Here is a 21,549-nt window from a genome sequence, read left to right as displayed (position 1 = left end):
AACTATACGCCCTCTACGTTCTTGATAAACGATTGTACAGTTACTTGTCACTCTCGCCCAAGAACCGAAATAATAATAATGATAATAATATCTGAATATCCCTTATTCTTATGAATATAATCCAAAGAGGGAGAAAATTGAAGAAAAGCGGGGCGTCGCTTAAGCAAAAACAAAAAAATTTACAATAGGAATTAAAGAAATAGAGTCGATTTTCATGCAATCTCTTGCCGATGAGTGTGGTATCAAAGCCTCCACTATATTATATGTACCCGGTCTAGATAGAAAAATCCGTCTGTCCGAGGGATATATATATATATATATATATATATATATATTTTTTTTTTTTTTTTTTTTTTAACTCTAAGGAATTCAGTGAAGCCAGACGTAAAGTCTCTGTGGAACATATCCTCGACGATGAATACAGACTGATCTTTCCCTTTATACCCAAATAGAAGAGCAAGCATAAAGCAGCTGTTTTTGTTATCACAACTGAGACAAACATTTAATTTCAATATAGAAAACAACTTAGAACACAAACCAAGCACCAAAAGCTCAGAAGTTCTACTTGCTCATTAGTTTAGTACCTTTAATGAAATAATCCTTGAATTTGGTTTTCGGCTAACATTGAAACTTTAAAAGACCATTCCCTTCCGAGAGTCGACATTGTACTTTATTGCAACACAGAAACACAGTAGGAATTTCATGCTCATGCATAGGATTCGACTTTTTCTGATTCATTTCAAGTTAAAACGGAAAATTAGTGAAGATTTGCGCTTAGGTCAATGAGAAACATAACAAGTAATAGCATAATATTTTCATCGTACTTTGCACTGTTTGGCTAAAAAAAGAAGCGAAGATACTGACATCCAATAAACGTCTTATTTTAGACCCGACTTTAATCTAACTTTTGCTATTCTGTTTGCTTCATCTTGTTCTTACATATCATTTTGTTAACATTGATCATTCTTTGCTTGATTTATCAATTTTAACTATCTGCCTGACAATAAGATAATTTGATTCATCAAATATCAAACTCACGAGTCTCTTAAGTATGCTTCCCATTCCTGTCTTTTGTTGGTAATGTTAATGCAGACAAGACTGATAAGTATTGACAGCAACAGTACAGTATGTCCCCCCAAAAAAATTACAACGGGGCCCTCCGCAATGATATCTTTAAAAATAGTAAATCAATCTAAATACAAATTCAGGGTATGAAACTATAACTCATTGCCCACATCTTACAGAAAACCCCATTCGATTTGCTTCAGTGGTCAAAGAGAAATACGGAATTTTGTAGAGGATGTCGGGAATTTCTTCTGTCCAAATTCTGTCTATTATTCACACACAAGAGCATTGAATTGCTAAAATTGGAAGAATCCGATTCATGACATGCTTTACAACAATCCACTTTTCTCTGTGACCGCTTAACCAAATTGAATGGGGTTTTCTGCAAAATAGAGCTAAGATGTTTTATTTTAAGACCCTGAAGTAGCACTTAGACAGGTTGATCATATTGGGTGTTATCAATTCGAATATCTGATTGTAATTTTTGGGGCGACTTACTGCAGTATGTCCCCCAAAAAATTACAATCAGATTTTCGCATTGATAACGCCCAATATGATTAAATTTTTAAAACGCTACTTCAGGGTCCTAAAATATAACATTTTAGCTCTATTTTGCAGAAATCCCCATTCAATTTGGTTAAACGGTCACAGAGAAATGTGGATTGTTGTAAAGCATGTCATGAATCGGATTCTTCCGAGTTTAGCATTTCGATGATCTTGTGTGTGAATAATAGACAGAACTTGGACAGAAGAGATTCCCGACATCCTCTACAAAATTCCGTATTTCTCTTTGACCACTGAAGCAAATCGAATGGGGTTTTCTGTAAGATGTGGGCAATGAGTTATAGTTTCATACCCTGAATTTGTATTTAGATTGATTCACTATTTTTAAAGATATCACTGCGGAGGGCCCCGTTGTAATTTTTTTTTGGGACATACTGTATATACGAAAGCAGAAACGATCAAACTAAATAATACTCATGTATTATTATAAACGAAACAATGAGCTCTTATATACTGAGTAGGTGAGCATCATGCAGTGAAATACTAGTATTCCACTGTAAACGGCCGGGACACACATGATGATTCAATTATCTCATTCAATAATAATAAAGACTGCTCGGTTACCGGCATCTGTACAAATTAACTCATAAAAAAGGGGTAAAGTAAGAAACGCAAAAAATGATTATAATTGTTCTTGTTGACATTGTTGTTGTTGTTGTTGTTGTTGTTGTTGTTGTTGATGATGATGATGATGATGTTATTGCTTTTCTTCACTTCAACAGAATATTGAGTAATTATTATTGAATAGTGCAAATCTACACCTCGGGTTAAAATTAGACAAAATAGCTAATGATCAAGGCTGCATTGATATCACGAGAAAAACAACAAAACAGCAAAACGTTTTCATAATATGTTTTCTAGGAACGGAATATTGCGTACTTCCCAAGTTTCATGTTTACATGAATATTATAATATCATACATTTAAACGAAGTGTCCTCTTTTTAAATATGAAATCAAAATAATAAGTTGTTGCTTGACATCAAATTATCCAAATCTCGCAAATGACAGCAAAATAATTATTCCTTCTAAAGGGTAGATGGGGTTGTAGATATTATTTATGATTGCTATATTTTTGGTAGGAACGTAATTAGGGAAACTTAGTTTTGCAATTAATGGTATTATTATAAGATCATCACCTCTGCCAATATGGATCTGTGTTGCAACCAGTGTCTTTAAGTCGGTGAAAGCACGGTTAACAGTTCATTATTCCGTAGAATCCTTATTCCAAAGGTTCGTTAACCAGAAAATTAAAACAAACAAACAAACAAACAAATAAATGGTTCGTCAGTAAGAAGGTTCTTCAATCCGAAAAAGTTTGGTTTGTTAATCAGAATTATATATGGGTTCGTTATAGTAAGCTTCTTTTTCTGTTTAGCAAAACTTATTTCATTTTCGGATTAACGAACCTTTGGAACAACTACCCCCCCTTTTTTTTTTCTTTTCTTCGGAATAACGAACTTTAATTCATTTTCTGATTAAAGAATCTTCGGGATAACGGACCTTAGTCCGTTTTCGGAATTACGAACTATCGGAATAACTCTACAAATGTTCGGATTAACGAACCGTATTTTTATTTCAGGATTAACGATAATCTATAGGTATACGAAATTTGTGTGTTTCTTAATAATGGAGTCAAAAGGGGCCTGAGCTTTCGATCCTATAGCAGAGTCTTCGTCATATTGCCTTTGACGAAGAGGTCATTTCGCCTCTGACGAAGATTCTGCTAGGATCGAAAGCTCAGGCTTCTTTTGACTCCATTTTACTCCATTAATAGTGGCTCGCCACTATTGGATAAGCAGTTTTCAGTAGCTTTTTTTTTTTTTTTTTAGCTAGACTTGCTTCTTAATAAAAAACCTTCGTAACAACAAACTTTATTGCATTTTTGGATTAACGAACGTTCGGAATGACGAACATCACCCGAAAGCAGAAGGAGACTTTTACAAATTTCCAAATCTCTACTCTGATCACGCTAAAAAGGTTTATAGGTATTTATTTAAAGTGCAGCTTCTTAATTATGCTGCGGAATTTGGACAGAAACGAGAGAGAGAGAGAGAGAGAGAGAGAGAGAGAGAGGGAGAGAGAGAACCGAGAGAGCAAGAGAATTATGACGAATTAGCACTGATAACTTTGTGAAAGGAAAAAGTTATTATTATTGAAAAGAACTTCATCAATACCATTTCAGAATATTTCACAGTACACGGAACGGGGGGGGGGGGGGTAGGCTGCAGCCCCTCCCCACTTTTTTGGCTCGCATAGAAAAGAATGGAAAAAATCGCGGAAACGATAGAATAATTTTCGCGTTTGGATTTTCAGCTAAGCAGATGTGTGTGTGTGTGTTTGTGTGTTTGTGTGTGTGTGTGTGTGGGGGGGGGGGGTGGTTCCATGACATTTGCTCCTGCGACAATTGCTCCCATGAAATCTGCACGCTAAGAGAAACCAGGGAGGTGATTCCACCTCCCTGGAGAAACATAGCAGCAGCAGCAATCTTTTGGCTGCAAGTGTAGTAATAGTTTTAGACATAATACTCAATGTTTTACTGTCTCCTTATAGTTTCATTTATCAATCATGAGATCTTTCTTAGAGACAGGAATATCATTTTTATTGTTGAATATGACCGTAATAATTTGTAATATCTCCTTCGTGGAGATACATTATTCATTAAGAGCTCCCCCGTGGAGATATTTATTATGAGCTCCCTCTTGGAGACATTCATTATGAGCTTCCTCGTAGAGACACATATCTAATAATAATGTTTGATTTTGATTTATCATGGACTGATTTTATGTGAGTATTGTTAAAGGGCAAATTATTTTTTGATAGGGTCCGATTTTTTCTCTCCTTTCATATTTCTTTTAAAAATAAGAACAAGAACAACAACAACAACAACGGCAGCAGCAGCAGCAACAACAACGACAATAACAACAACAACAACAACATGCAACAACAACAACTCAATGTTTTAGAATAAACAATGAAAAGATCTAGTATCTAGCATTCGATCATTTGTTAGTGGGTGCAACAGAATACTGGTTCAACTGATCTACATCTAAAAAGGTATTAAAAGGATGTTATTTTTGTTGTACCTATAGGCCTAATTAGATTTTTTTTTTTTTTTTTTTTTTTTAAGGCGTCTAACAAGTACTACTCACCGTACTGCCCTCTTCAGTTTAAAAACGTCATAATATCCGGAAAAGTTCGTCTGACATATCGCATGCAGCAGCTGCACACAGTGCTAGTGTGCCGCTTGGACGTACGTGTATCTGCATCCCGTACGTAAAAAAAAGTACGTACGTGGGCTGAACGGACGGCCATATTACTCCTTCCACGTAGCAAAAAGTGGAGCCAGACGTAGTGAATCGTAGAAATGTTATGACATTTGCTACCTCCTAGATAACGATGTTCCAATATGGATGACGACGAGAGAAAGAAAAAGTTGTTAGCAGGCAGGGAGAGGGTAAGTCATTCTGTAACTACGAGTTTTCTTGTTCTTCATCGTTACTTTTTGGCCCAGGACTTTTGGCGGAGAGGCTGCCGCTGCCTCCATTTTACTGCGGAGAGTCGATCTGCGCGCCTGTTCCTTCCCGAGAGGTAGAGGATGGCTGTGCAGTGCTCGCTCGGAGCAGCTCGGCTGAGTGAGCTGAGAGCTGAGCTGAGTCACCATACATTTTGTACATAATATTACGTGGTCATTCCCATGTTTGTCCTTTAAAACTTGTGCTCGCTGCATGTAGTGTAGAGCGTATTTTTTTTTCAGACCTTGAGGTATTTCACCTTTATTCCCTCAACCTCATCTGCCGGCTGACCGTAGGCGTAGATCTATGACTATGTCAGGAGATCTCATGGAAATAAAACCCGAACCTGCCGTGCATGCATGGCCATCGCATCTGATCTGACGATCCATTGTCATTGAAAGATGCATTGAAAGATGGACACTTTGTATTGTTGTATCATTTATTTGTATGTCTAAACAAGGTCTACATCAGTTCGGGAAACCCACTCACAAGGGGGGCCCCTCCTTATAAGTAACCCGTCCCCCTTATAAGTAACCCCGTCCCCCTTATAGGTAACCCCCGGGGCACCCCTTATAGATCTAAGGAGTCTCCACGCTTTTTTGCAATGCAACGCGAAAATGAAAGGACTGCGGCAATTCGCTTGATTATGTCCATAAAGCTTCACAAGTTTCCTAGTTACGAAATTTGAGCAAAATCGGTTCGAGGCATCATATATAAAATCATGGATTTAAATGCGATGTCAAACGACCCATGCAAATGCTGAAATGCGAGCGATTACTGGCGTGAGTGTTGCCAGGCGCGGCGGCGCGGCAATGCTTGAGTGCAGACGTGGCGACTGAGTACGAAAGTCTCCGTACTCAGTCGCCACGTCTGCACTCAAGCATTGCCGCGCCGCCGCGCCTGGCGACACTCATGCCAGTAATCGCTCGCATTTCAGCATTCGCATTGGTCGTTTGACATCGCATTTAAATCCATGATTTTAGATATGATGCCTCAAACCGATTTTGCTCAAATTTCGTAACTAGGAAACTTGTGAAGCTTTATGGACATAATCAAGCGAATTGCCGCAGTCCTTTCATTTTCGCGTTGCATTGCAAAAAAGTGTGGAGACTCCTTATAAGGGGTGCCCCGGGGGTTACTTATAAGGGGGACGGGGTTACTTATAAGGGGGACGGGTTACTTATAAGGAGGGGCCCCCCTTGTGAGTGGGTTTCCCGAACTGACATGGTATACAATGTGTGTGAGGGATGTCTGGCATTTGCATTCCTTTATAGTCTTAGAATTTGCAACTATCTTGACATTTCTTGTTACATGTAGATTGAATAACTCTTCACCACTGCTAAATCTTCACTAAACAACCTGCACCAACAAGGCTCAATCTTATGAAGTTCTGTGCCAAAATTTGACCGCGTGCAAAAGCATAGGTTTCTAATGCAATGTTGGATGGTGTTATGGTCGAATTATGAGCGGCTTGCTTTACCCACATGTACTCACAACAGCATCATGTGTTCTTTTTTTTTCAATGCAATTTGTGTGACAATTAAAAAAAAAAATAAATGTAGCTACCTACATGTACATGTATGTCAATGGCCAGTGAAAATGGTAAGGCACATACTGGTAACCTATAAACTGTTTCTACTGTTTTTAAACTCAACTGTTTTAGGAGGATGATGTCACAGCTGAAATATGAATAAAGATTGTCTGCTGGGCCCCATTTCATAAAAGGTTGATATGGTATTGATAACAACTCTTGCTGAAATGGCAATTGTCATGGCAACGACAAGAATCCAGCTTCCTGATTGGCTGTTGCTATGGGAAGTTGCCATTCCAGCAAGAGTTGCCATCCTAACATCTTTTATGAAATGGGGCCCTGGGAGAATTTATTTATTTTTTTGTTATTTTTTTTAAATCGAGGTATGGCTTAACACTATCACTAACACTTAACAGGGTAAAGGCAAAAACCCAGAAAATGTCTATAAACATATTGATGCATATTGTCATGATGTAGATCATTCTATTTTGTGTTTTGGTTATGTACAGACCAAGAGGCATCAAAGATCGATAACATTTGGATTGCAGACACCCTTTTAAAAGGAGAAACTCTACTGTACAGTACACATATATTTTGTACCTCTAGAGTTAGAAAAGTATAGCAAACTGTTTCCTAGCACATGTTGCAACCACAGATGTTGCGTGTTAAAAAAAGATTACCCTATTGATTTCATAATGGGAAAAGTGTCATGCTGGTCCATATTCATCGTCAATGATAATTACCGGTACATGTACAATTGTACAGATGCTTCTCTCTGTTTAATATCCTGAAAAGAAAAGAAAAAATATTGCAATGAAAAAGCTGCAGTGTGCAAATTTAGACATGATTGGCTTCCTTTGGAATACTGAGTGGAAGAGGCGAGGAGGATTGAAATGTCGGCCAGTTGTGCAAATTGAAAATTTCACTACTAGTATTGGTATTTTAAAGACAGCAAAGTCATAACAACCGAACGGTAAAAAGATTTCTCAGAACTGGACATAAATGACAAAGTTACCAAATTTTGACTTTTATGATAGACAGCGAGACAGATGAACAGAATGGGAGAAAGATTTATCTCGAATTGGACATAAATTATTTACAACAACGTTACAGAATTTGTACGTAGGCTGAAGTTGTTTTCACTTAACTGTTATATTTGGTGCAGTTCCACATAATGTGTGTATTTAATGCAATACGTTGAGGTGAAGATTTATCAACATACATCTCTGCAACTGGTTTGTGCACAAAATGTGAAAAATATGTCTAGAAGGATGCTTTATGGATTATTGGGGGGGGGGGTTCTTTTTTTGGGATGGTCTTAATAAAGTGGGGCAGATATGTAGCAAAATTGGTTGAGGTGACAATGACAATGACAGTGACGTACAATGACAGTACTGTCATTGTCTTGTGAGTGAAATACCTGTATTAGAAATCCATTACAATAAATAGAAAAAAAAATATTTCTACTTTAATGATGTAGATCCCATTTTGATGAACCCTTTACCATTCGGTCTCATATTTGATTTTAGTCTTGTTTTGAAAGCCCACATGAACCAAGTACGGAGTGGCACTCGTACCATTTTAATAGTCAATCCCACATGGCAGCACTTTACATTGTACCAGTACCTTGAGATGGTCTATGTCCAAGTGTATCTTGTCTTTTCGCATCTAAACTATTGTGGATTATCCTTGTCATAACCACAGGCAACTACACTGAGTAAGGTCTGAATGTGCTTTTTTCAGAAGTTTGTCTTGACACTTCCATGTTGTAAAACAACTGAAATAAACAAAAGCAAGACCACTTACAAGTGTTCTCGGAAGTGACATTTAAATTCTAGTGTTTTATTGGTACTTTTTTTTTTCCAACTGCACAGCTGGCCAAATTCCAGAAGCAGAAGTCCTCTCCTGAGAAGAAAGCCAAGAAGAAGAAGAAGAAAAAGCCAGCAGCAGAGCAGGGCGGAGAGGGGCAGGAAGGCGTGAACGGTGACAGCGATGTGACCTCGGGTCGGCTGAGCGACGACTCGTCCTACGGACAGGTGGACTCCAGCTTTGCCAGCGACTTTTCGTCGCCCCTCCATTCTGAGGTAAGTGAAACAAATCATCATGCCCACAGATCAACACAGACTGAAAGTTACATGTGGTAGTTGTATCACATAGAAATATGTGATATCTAGATGAGTTCTTATATGACTATATGCATGTATCACTGGAATTAATTTTCGATCCCTTTCCGTTACAAAGGAATAGGAATGTATAGAGATGAAGATTTCAATGTCACCTGCTATTATGTTTTGTGAATAGACCCTTTGATAATTTCGCACACCTTCTCTTCCTGCATGAGACAACACTGATTTTTTGAAGAGAGAGAAAAGAAAAAGATTCAACATTTCGTTGAACATATGGGACTGTGCTCTTTATGAAATTTGCAATCTTCTCAATTGTAAAGTTTGATCAAAAGATACAAAATGTACAACAACCAGATATCAGAGGCTCTTTCAGTTCTCATTTTGAAAAAAAAACCAAAAAACCAAAAAACCAGACAATGTTCAACACCCTGACTAGCTATAAAGTCCTAAAATTGTTGTCTGAAGTAGTACATACGTAGGGTAAACAGCACTTTTACAGCAAGTCCTTGAGGGTGGTAACTGGCCAATTGAATAGAAATTAGGCAGGATGTATTGTGCTTATACAGTAGCACATTTACTAATTATAGCCAGATCAGATTATAGAAGTGTTTGGTTTGTTTTGTTTGAGTACAATTCAGGGTTAGCTCTAAAAGTTGTGTGTGTGTACCGATGGGGTGGGGGGGGGGGGGGGTGGGGTGCATAACTAAGAACTAAATCTAACTATTAAATAGATACTATTGCCTGTGAAAAGTTTATGAAATGAAGTGACCTGAAGTAAACTATTAAAGTGAAGTAATTTTGTGTTTTACTCATGACTAACACTGTTTATCTGACTATTTGTTGTTTTGCTTTCTGTTTTTATCGATCAAGAGAAACTTGTGTATTTAGTAAACAAACTCTGGACATCAGATCATTTTATGTCCAATGTATTTAAAATTATGGTCAGCTTGTGAAACAGTTAAAGTCATAGAACATGACACTATGAAGGAATCTTAAAATACTGCCAGCTTGCAATCTCTACATGTGCAGTAGACAAATTGTTATGTATGGATTTGTACTGAAAAGATCAAAATATTATATTTAGTGAGTTGTTATCAAAGGAATTGATTGCTCGTCTGTTGCCGTTGAAAAAGTGTAGTCAGAAGTTAAGTAAAAGTTAAATTAAAGTCATACACACTTTGTAGAACATGACACTGTGAAGGAATCTTAAAATACTGCCAGCTTGCAATCTCTACATGTGCAGTAGACAAATGGTTATGTATGGATTTGTACTGAAAAGATCAAAATATTATATTTAGTGAGTTGTTATCAAAGGAATTGATTGCTCGTCTGTTGCCGTAGAAAAAGTGTAGTCAGAAGTTAAGTAAAAGTTAAATTAAAGTCATACACACTTTGTAGAACATGACACTGTGAAGGAATCTTAAAATACTGCCAGGTTACAATTTCTACATGTGCAATACAAATTGTTATTTGGATAATTTGTACTGAAAAGATCAAAATATTTTTTTTAGTGAGTTGTTATCAAAGGAATTGATTGCTCATCTGTTGCCATAGAAAAAAGTTTAGTGAGAAGTTTAGTTAGAGAGTACTTTACTAAACTAGAACAAGATCACCTGGAAAAAAAAAGTTTTCTCAAAAAATGTGAAAGGAGTGACAATTCCTGCTCAATGACGCAAACGTACAAAAGGGACTTGCCAATCTGCCATCATCAGCTCCACACAATCTTTCAGCCTTCAGGGGGCAAGTGATTTCATCAGCTTTTAATTAAATAATTTTCTGCTTGAAGGTGAATGAATTTGATTTGGATACAGCTGATTAGATGACCCACCTACGAGAATCGGTACTTGCCCGGGGCCATCCATCTAGTACTAAACAGTGCAGGGCAGGGGCTAGGGTTTAACAGGGCCATACTGTTCTTTGGGCGTATCTCTCAGTCAGCGAGAGCAACTGGACAAAAATGTGATCGTGATCACTTCGGAGGCTGTGAAGGGGAAATGTGTCATGTTGTGAAATTGACAGTATTCACACACATGTTGTGTTCATCATTGTGTGTCATGTTTTCTCTGAAATGGCTAGTCTGCCTGCCTGTCTTTTTTCTCCCGGAAAGAGCCTGGATCATAAGCTTTCCAAATGGTTTAATATACTCAAATGAATGTCACAATCCTCTGTGCAACCTTGTGTTTCATACACTAAACCCTTGCGACTGTCCCCGCTGATTATGAAATACACCCAGAAATGTTAGCACGCTATGCCATTGGATATGATTGTATGAACCTTGAGCCATTAAGAATGACAGTTCATTCCCTCTCATCAATCGCATCTCAATGTCTCACATGTTTTTTGTTTTGTTTTTTTCATACAAATTGTATGCAGCTGTTCATAAAGGGTAGACCCTGGTTTAAAATGTGATTTTTAAAAAAATTTTTTATATATTTTTTTTTTTTTTGGGGGGGGGGAAGTTGGGGCTATTAGAGTGGTTCAGACACTATGAGACTGTGATGAAAATGAACTTACAGGAGCTCCCTCAAACTCTGCAAAATCATATGACGTCTGTATGATATCCTATAATTAATACTCCTGCACAATTTTCTGTAGCTTTGTTTTGAGAACAACAGCATTTTTGCAATGGACCCCAGCCATGCATACCATCCGGAAGTTTCTCTATAATGATCTAGGCAATGTTCGCAGCACGTGCAAATTCATCCGTAATATTATGGAGGCAATCTGTGATAATTCATACCTGTACATAATATGAATATTAATCAAACAACACCAGGAAAAAAGAATAGGACACCTTTTTCCGATTCCCTAGAGAATTCGGCTTGTTTTTCTTTTATGCTCCCAGTTTAGAAGGGTGTATTATGGGTGTGACAGTCCTGATATTTTGTGGCTCCCAAACAATAGACTAGCCATGTTTGTGCATCAAAATGTGCACATTGTCCCAAATATGTTGTTCTATAGATTTGCTTTCAGTACCCTTCCCTCCATTTGCCTCATACCTCTAGGAGGCGCTGAATCAAATGTTCAATGCCAGTGCTGTTACTGCTTACACGTCATCAGGAAATATTGATCTCTCTTGTTTGCGCTTCAACAAGCCTGCTTTGAACGGTCCTGTGTAAATAGATGTCAGGGATTCGTACAAGTTTAGAATTTCTCAAGGTGACTAGAGGAATGTTCACCAAGGCACAGAACCTGTGTGGCTGCCCTAATACATATTGTACAATATAGTACATGTATACGTGTGTAACACACATGTATCTGTCTGATCTTTTTGCCCTCTTTTGACCTAGTAATGAACCAGTGTTTTCACACTCACAATGGTCAAAGGTCATTTCCTCAGGGAGGTTTCCTCCATACACAATTGCTTGCTAGACCTCTAGTGAATGTTTAAACATATATGTTTGTCTTTACCAGGTTAACTGCCCCATACACTACAATGTATGGCGTCAAATATCTGGGTCAAGAAATCGATTTTAAGTGATCCTTAATACTGCAGTAATTGGCTAATGAGCAATCCATTATCAGTTGTACTTTGAACGAGGTTGCAGAACCGAGGGCTGTATTTGCTTTGTACTGGACAAGTAATGTGCGCTGCTATTGTGTGATTTGATACAGATTAGAATGGAAGAGAGAATTGCAACTGTGATTTTGTACTTCTTCATGATTTCTTGTTTGTTTGTTTGTTTTTTCCTTTTTTTGCATATTATGTTCTTCTTCCTTGTATGCAATTATTGTAAAACAGACAGTGCTAGTAAAAGCCCTTTAGACACAAACAACAATACATATTATGATGATGAATTGTATTTTGTAATGCCGGCAATTGAAGGGAGCGGGAGATAATGCCTGTAAGAATTAGAATGTGCCATCAGCTGCAAATGCACTCTAAATGGTATTTAAAACCAACTTTGTCTATTGCAAGCATGCTGTGAGCACTGGTAGGCAAATTTTAATACATTTACTTGCCCAGCAGTGATATGATAATAAGCTACATAACTTCATTCTGCATAATACATACATGTACATCATGACCCCAAGCATAAAAAACAAAGCAGATACAATTTTGGGATTATTGCAATGCAATAGTTCAGCATGAATAGGTAATGAACTGTCACATACTTTTATCATTGTATTTCTTATCAATACAAATGCCATCTGTTCTTTTTCTGCAAGGTGACGCTATTAGTGAAAACAAGCATCTAACAACCCATTTGCCACATCAGAATTATGAGCAGAGGTTATTTTGTGACATTCTGAATTGAACTGATGTTGCACACACACATTCTTTGTGAAAAGTTTAGCTTTTAAAACTTTCAATATAATTTGTATTTACAATCACATGTAGAAAACTTTCCTGTTGCATGTAATACAAATACAACTTGCTTAATGTGTGAAAAACGGGTTTGATTGAAAGTAAAAGTATACATAAATTGATGTATCTTCTGTCCTGGATATTTGTTGGCACTATCTGCACTTAATGTATACTTCATATCAGGGGAGTGTGTGCATTCATATGCTCAGGGGGCTTGAATGATGATCAAGGATCCAAAATAAATACCCTGCATGTATGCGGGATTTGTCACGTTTCGTGCAGCTCAGAGCTCAAAAAGTGTTGGGGATACAGGGGATTTGGGATTAAATTTAGCCTGCATTGAGTCAATGCAGTCTGAATCACTGTGGGGAGGTCATATACTGACATGCATTTAGTATACAGTTGGGGTCCTACAAAGGCCATACAATGAGGCCTTGCAGTACCATGGGGATAATGTTTAAGATTTTAAGTCATGAAACAGAAGCGTTAGTAAAGTTAGTTGTCTGGGAAGTGAGATTTGATGAACGTGATTTAAATCAAAGTTTTAAATTTGCATTTGAAAATGAGTTAATAATTGGTCAAAATATCCAGTCTAAAGGACTTTAAAATGAGCTATTGTGGTCACTTGAATATCATTTCACTTGCTTGATTTGTTCTTTATTCACATCTGTACTTGGAATGTAAGTTGTTCTTCATTGACTCTGTGTGGGGAGATTTTCTTTGTATGCAATATTCAAAAAGCAGGAAGCTTTAGACACTTTGAACTTGCTCTTGAGTTGTAAACATTATGAGTGCCCTGTCTGAGGGGTTTTAATTTTCAGTTTCAGGGCATTAAAGAACATGGGGAGATGAAAATGAAAAACAGTTGTTCAGATGTACCAGGGTGTTGTATTTTTGGTTGCTTCAGGGATTTTGAGTGTAAAGAACAGAGAAGCACGCCCAGGCTGTGTAGAACCATAATGTTCATTACTCGTGAATGATGCTCATTATAATCCCTGCAGCCGAAGGCGTTCTTGGAAATGACCAAATTAGCATTGATACAAGATTAAATGGATTATAATATCATGTGAGCAAAAAGCTGAATCATTAAAAATCAAGCATCAAATTAAATATGGTATGATGGTTGATTGACCAGTGCCATTTGTCCTTGCAGGACGTTGGAAATCGAAGATCACTTCAATACAAATTGACTTACTTCAACAAAAAGAAATTTGAATGAATAGGATTTGAATTCATCAATTTCTTTTTTTTTTGTGGTGTGACTTTTAAGCTATTTAATGTGGACTTTATGTCATAACCTTATGGCCATGTATTCTAGTGGTAGCTTTACAGCTGTATGTAAATGTCTTGTACAGTAGTATCACAGTATTACAGAACCTGTGAGCAAGAATATTTTCTTTATGAATTTTGTAACAGTAATTTTTCCCCTCTTTTTTGTTGTTGTTGTCTCAAGCAGATTTGCTCTGACATTGGTTTATTAAATGACAAAGGAGAATTCTCCCCAGACATTTGGATTCACTGAGTGCAAAGTATAATTGAAGGAGAACACAATCAGTAAAAGTTTTAGGAAAATCAGACAATCGATTTTCTAATAATAGTTTCAAAGTGTTGATTGCATGCATTTACATACTACATGTACCATCATATGTAGCTGAATTTAAGTTTGGTGTCAGCAATATGTGATGTCACTGTAAGGGAACAATGCAAATGAAGAGAGGTCCACAAAATTATATTTTTCTCTAATGAAAAGTACACATTCTGTCAACTTGTCACAGACATGGTAAGGGTTCTTTCAACCATAGCTCTTTGTAGGCAACAGCAAAATGAACCTGAAATGGAATTTTACTTTGTATCATTCCCCCTTTTGTAAAACAACCAGTACACTTGTATTTTAGCTTGTTTATAATATCCAGCTTTGATAGCACCAGCATCTTCATAACTTTTTATAAGTGGATTATCTGTCTGGGCTCTACTATGGAAAATAAAATTGTACACAATTTCTGCATTCAATGACCTAAAAAGCATTTTGGTTACAGCTATTGTAAATTCCCCTCTAAAAGCAGTGCTTTGAATCTTATTGTGTAATGTACAATTTCTTTGTATTATAAGTCCACAGCATTGATGATTTGGAATTTATACATAATAATTGTCAAGTTTACTATGCTGTTATCAATTGGGCAGTTGAAAGGGAAGTTGTGGGGAAAAAAAAAATAATGTTTGGAAACTTCAGGATTTCTTTGTTTGGTCCTTCAATAGTGTTTTTATACCACACATTTCATTTGACTAACCACCATCAGTTTGAGCTAAATGCATTATTTGCATGTCTGCATGTCTTTGATTTTCGTTTGCATGATTTCTTTTCATTTTGGCAGGCTGATCAGCTTTCCATAGGGGCAGATTCAGAGGTAAGAGATTATGATTGAGAAATTCACATACAGTACACACCAACCCTTCCCCCCCCCCAAAAAAAAAAAAAAAAAAAAATGCAGAGACTCCAACTCTCCCGTTTTCGACGGGAGATCTCCCGCCGAAAACCCATTTTTGCAAAATCTCCCGTTCTCCCGTTTGAGATTTAATTTCTCCCGCCCTGGCTCTTTGTCTCCCATTGGAAAGGATTTCTTATATATTTCTATCGTATGTTGAAAAAATAAGCCTCAGATAGCACCAGAGAGCATCTAGAACCCTGGGAATTTCGCGCTTCGCACACATCAACTTTGAGTCTCCCGTTTTGCTAGGGGTTTCAGGCGGGAGAATCTCCAGATGTGTACTTTGGGTTGGAGTCTCTGAAAATGTGAAGTAACAGGCTGCTAGAAATCTGAATGTATAGTGGGCAAGTTGCGTGTAGATTCACCCTTGGACAAGTACAGTTTTTCATGCTTTCCTGCCAGATGTGGCAGCCTTTCAACTTCATTGGTACGTTGGGCTCGCATATTCTGGCAATGGAGGGGGGGGGGGGGGGGGCCTTTTAGAAGGGGTTGTTCATTCATCAAGTTGAAGTATTGACTGCATCAATGAGCTTCTGAGCAAACACTTCTGACACAGTTTTCAGTAAGCATAACTCATTCAATTGTAATTTGTTGAATTCTATTTGCAAATCATTTAGGGTATCTCTCGGGCTAGTAGCTCCTTTGTGTTGGCATAAGTACTATCTCATTTTGATCCGCATGCTTGACTTCTGAATGTGTAATCCTGCCCTGCACACTTATGAGTATTAAACTCCAGGAAGTGCAGTGTAACAGAACAGGGAAGTCACAATCTACTGTAGCGTGTATGTACTAGGTCTTGCAGCACTTAGCGTCCCCACGCCGAAACAGACGCTCTCTAGTGCTAACCCAACAATCTATCAGGATGTTGGGTAACATCCTTTCACTTTCGGCGTCTCTTCCTGCCAGCGCCAGGCTCCACTTCCTGACCAAAGATGGTGGCAGTTGTTGTCGCCTTGAAGCTCCTTGTTTTCACACATAAAAAGTACTAAAAAATGAAACAAAACAAACTACTGAGTACCTGTTGTGCTTTTATCATAGAGGAAATGAAGCTGTTGGGCAGTGCAAACCAGCGTACACTGTATGTTGGCAGGTTGATGCCAAAATGGCTCAGCATGAGTGTGCTCTTGGCCCATGTGTGGTGCACATGGACATGTACATGTACACTGTATGTGTGTGTCCTTCCTGTGCTACTGTTTCTAATGTACAGGAGTGTGGTGGTTTTGTTTATCACCATAACTCATGGTTTCCAATACTGCACATGCCTTAAAGTTTTGTTTGAACACAATAAAGGGAGAAAAACATGTTGCATTTACTGCAAAGCATGATTTGCAAGGCACAGCTTGTACAACTTGGTAATGGATTTTTATATTAAAGCAGCAGTGATTCTAATTATAAATGTAGTTAGCTGAACTAAGTGAATATTAACATAGTTGCGTTGATTTAAACAAAAATGCTCTGCACAAAGTTCTTGACAAGAGAAGAATACCTTACCATCTGACTTTAACCAGACACTGATCAGCATCAATGACCTTAATGGAACTCTGGTTTACATCTTCTTCTTGGCAAGGGTGTGACAAACCTTTGGCAAAATATTCCTATATACAGCCACTGTACTGTCTTAAATCCTAAATGCACTATATTCCTGCAAATTCCAGGATGTGCTTCTTCTTTGTATCATGGTACCTGACTAATTTCCATTACTACAATTCAAAGTTCAGTTTAGACTTCCTTGGTACAGTGTATTCTTCCAAAACTTCAGTTTGGCAGTTTAAAAGAATCTTGACTATGAAGGCATCACTGTGTGAACACAGGGCATGTCTGCACATATCCTGCAATGCCTGCTGTTTTCTTTTACACATTGTTTTGATGATAGTGGGAGCACAAGTGTTGTGTTTGTTCCAGACACATGCTCTTAACTGACTTGTTTTATATTTTCAAGCCAGGGGTTGCTTTGTCCACCATGGTGGATAGCCAACCATGTATCGGGCCTCTACATCTGAAATTGTACAAGAGTTACCATGTTGAACAGTACGTGCTCTTTGGGAAACCTTTTTTTTTTTTTTGCTTCAGGGAGGCGTGGGCCTCATATTTACCATCAAACATGAGATCCACAGACTCTTTGTATGTGCTCACTCAAGGTTTCGTCCTGTGATATGGGACCAAGTGATGAGCTGTGCCCGCTGAATGAATGAACTTTGTTGTGCTGCCCTCTATTGTGCACTATCAGAAAGATGCTGGCCAATGACGTGGATATTTTTGATTAATAATAGCTCTAGTCAAAGTTTCAATGTGATTAAAATGGAGATGAAAATACAAAAAAATTGGTTCAGCTTGCTGTTAATCTTTTGAGGAGTTCTAGAGGGTGTTATAATTTTGAAAATGAAAACCAATTGTAATCAGAGTTCTTTGATTTTTTTGCTTTCAGTGTTCCAAGTGAGCATTTGTCATCACATATGACATGTTTTCTTCAGTGCATCATAGGCCTTCTGGAAAATTAAAACAACAGTCACAGAATCTCCAGGAAGTTGCTATTCAAAGACATTGTAAAGTACCAATGTGTCCAATGAGGACCTTGAGCTACAAACGTATACATCTGGTAGAATGATGCAATACAGCATTCCTCAGCAAAGTCAGCTGTAGCATTTAAAATGTTGGTAGCCATGTTTATATTTAAGGGCATTATTTACCATTTGCAGATGAAACAAAAACCCACCTTTAGTGCTTCAAAATAGTTCTAAAATGTGAGTTAGGCATTTTAAACAACCATTGTAAAAATTTTAATCAGGATAATCAATGTTAAGTAAATTAAATGTTAAATATACAAAATGTGAACAAGTGTTGTAATAAAATTGTTTTTTAGGCTAAACCATCTACAGTAAATGGTTAAATGAAAAAAGCAGTGATATCTCCCTATATTTTAGGTTTCATTGCAAAATTTTTATATGATAGGATGTTGTATGATACAACTGACCTACACGTATGCATCAAATGTGATAACTCGAAAATTTTTGATATCACTGCTCCCAAAGGTAAACTGTACCTTTAATATGAGTCAGGTCCTATGTGGAGTCACATGAACATACAACATTCGTTGTAAACATGCAGTGACTGTGGTGGAGCGAATATCACACAGTGATTAGATACATGTTTTGGATCTTGATGTGAAATGACGAGGTGCATTATACAGTATGCGTTATATGCACACTGTGTAGATCAGTCATTCGCAATGTGATTGTACATTGTACCAAACAATGCGTGCACTACACAAGCTGACAAATCCTTGTTGGAGATTCTGGCACATAAGATATCTATCTTGACTGTCACTGTACTGTACATTGTGGATGTACGTGGATCTGTCAGATATCCAGCGACTTTATCATGCCAAGATCTGTTCTTTGAGTGTGATACTTGTATCAGCAGTCACTCGCTCTTTGACAGTACTAGGGAAAAGTGTCAACAACTTGATGCTTTGTAAAATTTATACAATTGTATGTAGGATGAGTCAGGAACACTCCTCTTCTCCCCCCACCCCCCCCCCCCCCCACAATCTTCGTAGCAAACACACTGATATGAATTATGGAGGAACTGATCAGCTGTTATCTCTCACTTGATCAACTGCCACAGTCATATTGTGTTAACCCTTTCTAAGTCAGGGACTTTGCACAGTGTGTACAATGTTTAGGGGTTTTCTGTGCTAATTGACACTCAAAGCACACAAATGGTTAGTCACATGTATCTCTAAAGGTTTGTGTCAGTTTAAATGTAAACCCATTGCTAACCACAACTGGTTTGGTTCCATATGAAGTCTACATGGAGCTTTCAAAATATTGCAGGGAACAGGTTAATGTTGAGCCTAGTGACATACAATAATATCCAGTGGAATCAGTCATGATCTTGTCTGGTAGCGTAACAGTTAACCCATTTTGTACTGGGAGAATTTTGCTGCACAAATTATCTCCTTGCCATCATTGATCTGACTCCTCTGAATTTTGCTGCATGTCTTCTTCTTGAAGAGATTAGATGGAAATGCTCTCATCCATTCAATCTGCAGAAAATCAGAAAGAGATGAATGGAGATTTGCCAATTTGAGCTAAAGAAACAAGAACTTTATCCATCTATTGTGTTGTCAATTTCAGAATCAGCAGTAAATTTTACAATTCAGAAGCATTTGAAAATTCTGCAACTGCAACAAACAATTATACATGTAACTTCATTGTATTATTCTTCAGTGATTATTATAAAGACATAGACTGCATGCTAAGATTGTATTCTAGCAATGAAATGTCAAAATTATCATAAACTGAGACAGAACTGAGTCAGGGAAAAGCGGTTTCTAGGACTGGATGGAATAGAAAGCATGATGGATTATAGTGTCTGGATGTACTATGGGAATATTCCTTCATATTTTGATTCTGTTCTGAATGCATAATTGATTACATTGTATTAAAGAGCACCATGAAGGTGCCGGATCTAGGGTAAAACTTTACCCCCTGGGCAATTACCCCAGACCCTTCTCCAGACCCTTCCCCAGACCCTAACCCTTATCCAAATCCTGAACCTAATCCTAACCCAAACCCAAACTCTATACCCTAAACCTAACCCTAACTTTAATAGTGATGATGATAATGGTAAAAATGAGTCATTTGTTGAGTGCAGAAACCACTGATATTTTCATGCAGCAAAATAGCATTCAGGAGCTCAGTGCAAGACCTCCTGAATGCTGTTTTGCTGCACTGTCCAAATTTAAATGATAATTACCTGTAAATCTCAGATGAATATTAAATCGATTAAACATGTCAATCTACTGTACTCAGTTACTCAACAGCATGAAAAAAATACAAAGAAATAATCTTAAACTGTAATAGAAGAATCTTGAAAATATAGTAGTGTTGGAAAACAACTGCAGGAGGCCGTGTGAATAGTCTGAAAGATTGAAATCTTTTATATTTTGACTGATGCAGGATTCGGACAGCCATCTGGATGGGGACATCTCTTCCTCCCAGAACAATGCCTCGGCGGAACGCATCCTCTTCCTCGAAGAGTCCCTGGAGGGCAAGGAGATGGCGCTGCGGATGATACAGGAGGAGCTGGAGGAGGCCAAGCACTCCCTGGCCCAGGAGCACTCCCGCTCTGAGGCCCTCCAGGCGCAGCTGCAGCAGAACGGGGACAGTCCGGACACTGCTGCACCCCTGTCATCCGGCACGTGGCAGAGTGCCAGGGTTCACACTCCTGTAAGTTCACCCTCATTGGTCAGCATACAGTTTGAATCGTGAAATAAAAAGAGTTTGTTTAGGCATTTCAAAAAAAGAAAAAGAAAAAAAGAAAACACCTTAAACAGTGAAAGCCACAAGAAACAGTGACAACGAAAAAATGCTTGTTATAATTCCTTGTAGAGAGCCATTTTATTTAATATGACCTCTTCCATGTATAATCTATTGATGATAGTAAACATCAATTGATTATGATATCTATAGCCTGTAAAAACATTTTATAGAAATTTGTCACAGAACTCCTGATTAATGCTTACGTGACCAAGAAAAATCATGGAATATATTGGTTCTGCACGAATAATTATTTGGAAATGGCACGAATTGCTTTCATTTTAATTTTCTGCTGGGCAGTTGCATATTTATGTGGAAGCACTGGTGGAATGCCAGTCGTATTTTCTTTAAACTTTCAATGAGTGTTACTCTCACTGCGTCTTTCTGTCTTTGTTGAATTTACATTAACGATTTTCCGTACGACTCAAATTTCCTTTGTGCAATTTTCACTGTATCAAAGTAGAATGACACAAAGGAATACAACCAGAGTAAAGTGACACAAAGGAATACAAATCTACAGTGACTTTGGTCCACGGCAGATCTACACTAATTTACCCTAGGGAGGCTTATTTTTCATGAATGTTGAAATGTCCAGAAGGTGTAACTTCATACAGCTGTGTCTGTACAAGGCATC

The 21,549-nt window shown here is 37.7% G+C and overlaps 1 protein-coding gene across 1 annotated transcript in view; it reads left to right on the top strand.

Annotated features, from left to right (window-relative positions):
• The first annotated feature begins 4,943 nt into the window (after nucleotides 1-4,943).
• LOC139741958 (uncharacterized) overlaps nucleotides 4,944-21,549 on the top strand; it is a 149,116-nt gene continuing 132,510 nt past the window's right edge. The window contains exons 1-4 of the mRNA XM_071652524.1: nucleotides 4,944-5,084; nucleotides 8,548-8,757; nucleotides 15,481-15,513; nucleotides 20,556-20,825. Of these exons, the coding sequence (XP_071508625.1) occupies nucleotides 5,037-5,084; nucleotides 8,548-8,757; nucleotides 15,481-15,513; nucleotides 20,556-20,825 (561 nt within the window). The 5' untranslated portion in view covers nucleotides 4,944-5,036. The remainder of the gene's footprint in view (nucleotides 5,085-8,547; nucleotides 8,758-15,480; nucleotides 15,514-20,555; nucleotides 20,826-21,549) is intronic.

This window comes from Diadema antillarum, unplaced genomic scaffold (genome assembly GCF_040938485.1).
Source record: "Diadema antillarum isolate AM-2024a unplaced genomic scaffold, OU_Dant_1.0 seq00000966_RagTag, whole genome shotgun sequence".
Lineage (NCBI taxonomy): Eukaryota > Metazoa > Echinodermata > Echinoidea > Diadematoida > Diadematidae > Diadema > Diadema antillarum.
The sequence above is the reverse complement of the archived record's forward strand: the minus strand, read 5'-3'. Positions and strand labels throughout refer to the sequence as shown.